We start from the raw sequence: 6,263 nt of genomic DNA, 5'->3' as shown, positions 1-6,263 counted from the left end.
GTTGTTGCTGATATTAAATATGTTTGTATGTTGTTATAATGACTAGAATTTTTCTTGGACGTTTATTTGCATATTCATCAATATTGAAAAGGTAGACATCTCATTCTATTAGACATCTCATTTTATCTTTTATTATATTCTCATCACTAATAATTTGATTATTTAGAAATGTATTGTTGCTTTTTTTCATCAACTGAACACATTTTATTAAGTAAAAATAGGAATGTATTGTTGCCTCTCATGATATTAAAGTGTTTTTTCTTGAGATATCGTTTTTGTTGTTGTACACAGATTATATCTACGCAATTGTCTCTATCGATGGTCGATCATAAATAAAAAGTTACTGTAAACAAATTGGATTGAGGAAATACGACAACAAGGACCTGAAATTATTTTGGTAAGATATAAATTTGAGATACAACTTCTAAATTTTATTTATATATATCTGATTCCACCTAAGGTATTAGTTATAGTGCTTTTCTTCTCGTGTTTCAGGTATCGTTTTATAGTCGTGATAATTTTTCTTAATTTAATTTAAAGTTGTTTTTAATATTTTTATATTGTGTTTAATGAATATATTAAATTTCTAGTTAAGTGTTTTTCATATTTAATAAAATTATTAATTTATTTATTCACCCATGCAATTTTTAAAAATAATATCGAAGTGAATTCATTGAAGTCAGGTAAACGCGCATACTGCGTATTCTTAGACTAGTAGCTCATAAAAGAGGAACCACTTCTAATCAGGAGTTGCTGCAAAGAGATGATTATTTAGTTTGGACAAATCGTTGTTTCCGTCAGAGGCGGATCTAGGATTTCGAGGTTGCGGGTGCCATGTCACTTTTAACGTTAAAGCTACTACTCAAAAAGGATAATTTTTATGGGTGTCCCACTGGAATTTGGCTTATTAGTAAGAGATTTTTGAAGGAAAATTTCTTTGAAACATTATCGAAGAACCTAATTTTTACGAATTCAGTTGGAAATCAGTTAATTTTTTACTTTATGTTTTGCTATTTACACTGCCTTAAATAAGACAAATATTTTATCGATTTTATAGACTTGGGGTTTCTATTTGATTATTTGTCTTTCAATTTGTATAGACAAATAGATCAAATAATAAAAATATGATTATTATTATAAATACTATCGAAAATAATTTTTCTACTTCTCCGGATGTAGTATATGGATTGCATACATGTTACCCTTCCCAGACCCCACTATGTGGAAATACACTGATTTTGTTGTTGTTGTTGTTATTACTATAAATTGTGTAAATAAGAGTTAAATTCAACTTACTAATCAACATGAAAGTATAAAATAATTGCCAACATTCAATGGATATTTCCAATTCTATTGTTAAGAAATTATAACATCAAGCCAAGCATCATTATTATGATTTACGAGGAGAGATTAACTATAAATTTGAAGGAAGAAGGAATCTTGAATTATGTTCTACACTTAAATTAAAAATTCTTAAACAAAAATTACCCAAAAAAAAGAGTCAAACAAAGATTAAGTCAAGAGTAAAAAAACTTATAGAAAATTGAATAACGAACAAAAAGTAACAAGATACTGCTGGCGTCTAGACTTGAACTTTGGTATACTACGTGAAATTTCAGCGCATTTGCCACTGGCACTACTTCCTCAACTGTTGCACTACCGGGTGGCACTTAAATAATACATCGATTTGCGGGTGCCATGCCACCCGTGAACTCCCGGTAGATCCGCCTCTGGTTTCCGCCTAATTGGTACTAGAGTGATAATTTTAATTGTGAATATGTAGTTTGAGGAGCGAAGTGCTAAAAAAAACTCCGTTTGATCTTTTAGTATATTTATAAAACGAGATCATATGGAAAACGTAACTCATTCTTTCATTTTTCTGAGCAACCGATCATCTATCATAAGCTTCAGATTTAATATCAATATTTTAGCAATAAATCCATTAAATAAATTGACAAAATGATAGAGTCAATTGTATTCCTCTTTTGATCTCAGCATTCAAATTTTTTAACGTTCTAAGGTGATGCCAAATTAATGTTTGCCTTCAAAACCAAGAATTACACATATTAACGAACTAGAAACAACTTCACAGCTCAAATAAAGGAGAAAAAATACTGACAAATTAAGCACACAACAAATAATATGGACTAATATTCAAAGTAATCTAACTTTGGAAACACAAATGAAAAACTACCTAGTAAATTTCTATTTAATCATATACTGCTCTCATAACAAAAGTAATTGGCTATAACTTAAAAAGAAAATTATCTAAGAGAAAATCGATTAATTTGGTTCGCACCACAAGAAAAAGAAGACGACCGCAAGATCATAAGCCCCGTTAAGTTAGTCCAATTTTAAACCAGACCACGTGAATCACTGTTATTATCAGGCCAATATCACTTCCTGTAAGAGTCCATGGGCTCCCCACCTCGTCTCAGCCCATTTGAACTCCTAAAGCACGCGAAGCTAACTCGTTTCCAAGCCTGCATCTCTGCAGAATAGGCCCGGGGACTTTCCTGAGCCATAACCCAATGAACAGGCCCTAGCCCATTCACATCGTCTTGCGGTCTAGTTAGTGTACTTGCACTTGAGAATTGTATTAAAATAGGATTTCGGACTATCTGTAAGGCGATATGGGACATTAGTTGCTTCAATGTCTGTCGATGATGTGAAAACACTTTCTGAAGTCGAATTTTAACTCCCAACGTATATAATGGGCTGCTAGTTGTAGCGCACAGAATTTCTTATGATTTTCCGGTGTTTATTTTTACGTTTCCAACTAATATTTGAATTTTATACCGCGTAAATCTTATTAAAAGGGAAACACTCTTATCAAGATTTTTCTCATTCCTCGTCTCATTCACTAAATTATATGGTTAAACAAAATATTTTGCATAGTAACATAAGAAAAAAAATTCACTTTTCCATTCTTGAAAGGTATCTCATTCAACAAAAAGAAATAAAATAATGAAGTCAAACCGACAAAAAAATATAAACAAAGTGAATTATGAAGTCTCAAAAAAGATCTTATATATGCTATATTTGTGTGTGATGATCATGTATGTGGTATGTACATTATATAAGAACATGCCTTGGCTAAAGTTGACATCATCTTTCACGTAAACACCTTTGTTTGTTTAGGCTCTTCACGCACCTGCTTGATGTGAAAATCACACGAGTTGCCAAGTCAATGAAAAGTGTCAAAATGGAATATGGGATCCTACTATAGGGTGTTTAAATGGTGCAAGTCTTAGTTGTGGTATCTAAGTGAAAGATAGTACCAACTTTAGGTGTCTGTCGATAGGTTCAACCTTGTTTATATGGTTTTGAGATTCATTTTTGAAGGAATGTTGGAAATTTCTACTAAAATCTTGTGGAGAGCTTGAGGTTTCGACAAAAAAGGCGAATGATCGGAACCTTTAATCTGGAAAACTTGTTCAGGTTGATTTGTATCTATCATGACTTCTTGAAGAGATGCAGGAATTGCAAAATCATCTCGTGTTTTGACATAGAATCTTGGAATAGAACCATAATTTGTTGTAGAAAGTGAAAGTTTCTCTGTTAATGGTCCAAAAGGAACTTGCCTCATTGATACTGATGCTAATTCAACATCCTGAAATTAACACGAACGTGTCAAAAATGTTGTTACACCCTTGTCGGATCCTCCAAAAATACCTACATTTGAAGGACTTGACATGCATCTGTTGACATTTTTGAAGAGTCAGAGCAACATAATTAAACGCGATCAATATACCTTAGCAGGAGTTTGATTGAATAATACTTCTTTGAGCAATGACTTGTCATAATCTATAGCAGTTGGAGGATTATTCTTCCCATTTGCATAGCGAAAAATATGAGCGCGTTGACATAGGTTGTTCAATCCAAGCTACAAAATAGCAAATTTAATAACTAATATCTGTATAACTAATATCATTTTCTCGGTATAACTAATGTAACAAACCTGTACGGAGAATATATCGAGTGTACTCTGTCCACTCTTCAGCATTGCTGCGGCAACAAAAATTGCTGCAGACACTTTTGATGGATACAATTCCATTGCATAAGAAATGCAAGCTCCCCCTATATCGTGCCCGACTAATATAACCTGCATCAAAAGAGTACTATTTTTTTTCAAATTTATTCCTATTTGAAAGTGAATATATATCATCATATTACCTTTTTATCATAGTCGATTTTTTCGATGAAATCAGTGAGGGGTTTAACATATTGAGACATTGTAGTAATGTTGTTGGAATCAAAAAAATGTGCACCAGAACCAGTTAAGTCAATTGCATCAACTTGATATCCGGATTCTTTGAGAAGTGTTGTAGTTTTGTACCAACACCATGCACCAAAACCACCTCCATGTACTAGAACAAAATGTTTGTTCTTCAAATCTTCAACATTTGTACCCTGAAAAAAAAGGTTTAAAATATGTTATTATGCATAATACCACAAAATGTTACTTCTCGTAATAGAGTTAGCTGATCCTGTTGCTGGCCGGTGCTCGTTTGATTGCTGGTTAGAGAGGAAGTATTTACGTTTTAAACATAACATTGCTAATATATACAATGCTTGGTTTATGTTTTCCTTTTCCGCATAATTACTACATGTATAAGTTATAAGAAAATCTATGTATTATTTTATGCAGGATACAACATGAAAAACTAAATTCTGCATAACTAATCCTTGCATTACTAATATCTCTATAACTAATTCCTACATTACTAATACTTGCATAACTCTAACTAGCAACCAAACCAAACAACCCCTAAAATCATCATATTATTTTTTCTCACATTAAAATAGGCAACTAGGTGAACCACGTGTGACTTGATCAAAGAGTTCAAAAATGTCAATCAAATGATGAAAGATTTTAAATAAAAAAATTGACTACCAATACTTTATAAACAAGAGGACAATTAAGAAAATTAATTGAAAACAAACCAAAACAAAAAAGTTTGATTACTCAAAACCGAAAAATTGACCTTTCTACACGTATAGAGACCTTTTTCTCTTGTTCTTTCGACCCACAATCACGAGGATCAATAGTATCCTCTCTTACCTCGAACCTGACTCGAGGTGGAGAAAGCCTCACTTGTCTTAACAAACAAAAAGTTTGGTTATTTTAATGTGACAAAAAAAATAATTTTGTCACTTAGTCATATAATTCGATGAATAAAATAGTTTACATTTTCTCATGTTATAGTGGATAAAGTTCAGTTACTATACGTCAGGTAAATTTAAAGTACTAATACCTAAAAAGCAAATAGTATAGCAAGACAAACCTGATGATGAAAGTCGAGATGTTGAGGAAATGAATCAGATAGTGATCTAGCACGAGTTCTAGGCATAATATTTCTAGTTTGCCTCCTTGAAGAACAAGTTAAAGTATCTTTTAGAGAAACGGAACGTTCAAATTGACTGAGCGTTCCGTTTTGCTGATGATGTTGCAATAGCAGTGTTGCTGCAACACGAGCCTGTTCTCGAATATAATTATCACCATCAAAATTATTACCTTCATGGTCAATAGTTCTCGAAGATTTTCGACTAGTTGATCTTGAGATACATGAAGGAGGTGGAACAGAATGATGAGCACGACCATTAGATGATCTTCTAGTGATATTATCACCATCAAAATAATTATTGTTACCTTCATGATGATCGATAATTCTCGTAGAATTTGGATAAATTCTATCTGATTTTCGACTAGTTGATCTTGAGATACATGGAGGAGGTGGAACAGAATGACAAACACGACCATTAGATGATCGACTACTACGAATTGTGCTGTTTTTGTTGATTTTTCTAATTTTTTTGGTTTGATTTTTGTTAGAGAAACACGCTAATGAATTGCCCATATTGTTAGCATGTGAATGAGAAGAAAATTTTGTGACATGAATGTTCATATATGTTTGCAAAAAGAAATGGAAAGTTGTTAATGAAAGTGAAATTTCTAAGAACGTGTGGAGTCAATGAGAAAATTATAAAAAGTGGTCAACTTTTGTTTGGTGTAGGTCCAAATTGTCCTTTTTTTTTTTTTTTAATTTCCAAAACGGTAGGCAGTGTCCGCGTTGAAGTCCCGATCTAATTCGGATCGCGCATTGCAGGGCCCATTAGGGTGACAGTGCTCCCAACAGAGTTTTCTCTATATCCTGATCAAACGCTCGACCTCTGGTTAAGGGTGAAACAACTTCATCTACTGCACCACAAGTTATGTTGATGTTCCAAATGGTCCTTAAATTACACTTTAGCAATTTTGA

The 6,263-nt window shown here is 32.7% G+C and overlaps 1 protein-coding gene across 1 annotated transcript; it reads right to left on the bottom strand.

Annotated features, from left to right (window-relative positions):
• Nucleotides 1–2,307: 2,307 nt before the first annotated feature.
• Nucleotides 2,308–5,928, bottom strand: LOC107848623 (putative methylesterase 11, chloroplastic). Its single transcript, XM_016693398.2, has 5 exons — nt 5,289–5,928; nt 4,177–4,413; nt 3,962–4,105; nt 3,755–3,886; nt 2,308–3,613 (listed from the first exon to the last, which is right to left on the bottom strand). The coding sequence occupies exons 1-5, from the start codon at nt 5,907–5,909 to the stop codon at nt 3,317–3,319; spliced, it is 1,431 nt and encodes a 476-aa protein (XP_016548884.1). The 5' UTR covers nt 5,910–5,928; the 3' UTR covers nt 2,308–3,316.
• Nucleotides 5,929–6,263: the final 335 nt, after the last annotated feature.

This window comes from Capsicum annuum, chromosome 11 (genome assembly GCF_002878395.1).
Source record: "Capsicum annuum cultivar UCD-10X-F1 chromosome 11, UCD10Xv1.1, whole genome shotgun sequence".
Classification (NCBI taxonomy): Eukaryota; Viridiplantae; Streptophyta; class Magnoliopsida; order Solanales; family Solanaceae; genus Capsicum; species Capsicum annuum.
This window is presented reverse-complemented; position numbering and strand designations above follow the sequence as displayed.

Coding starts and splice junctions, on each gene's coding strand:
- LOC107848623 (XM_016693398.2), bottom strand. CDS start 5,909: ATGAACATTCATGTCACAAAATTTTCTTCTCATTCACATGCTAACAAT. Junction 3,887..3,961: donor TCGATATATTCTCCGTACAG/GTTTGTTACATT, acceptor GCTATTTTGTAG/CTTGGATTGAACAACCTATG. Junction 3,614..3,754: donor TCAATCAAACTCCTGCTAAG/GTATATTGATCG, acceptor TGTTAATTTCAG/GATGTTGAATTAGCATCAGT.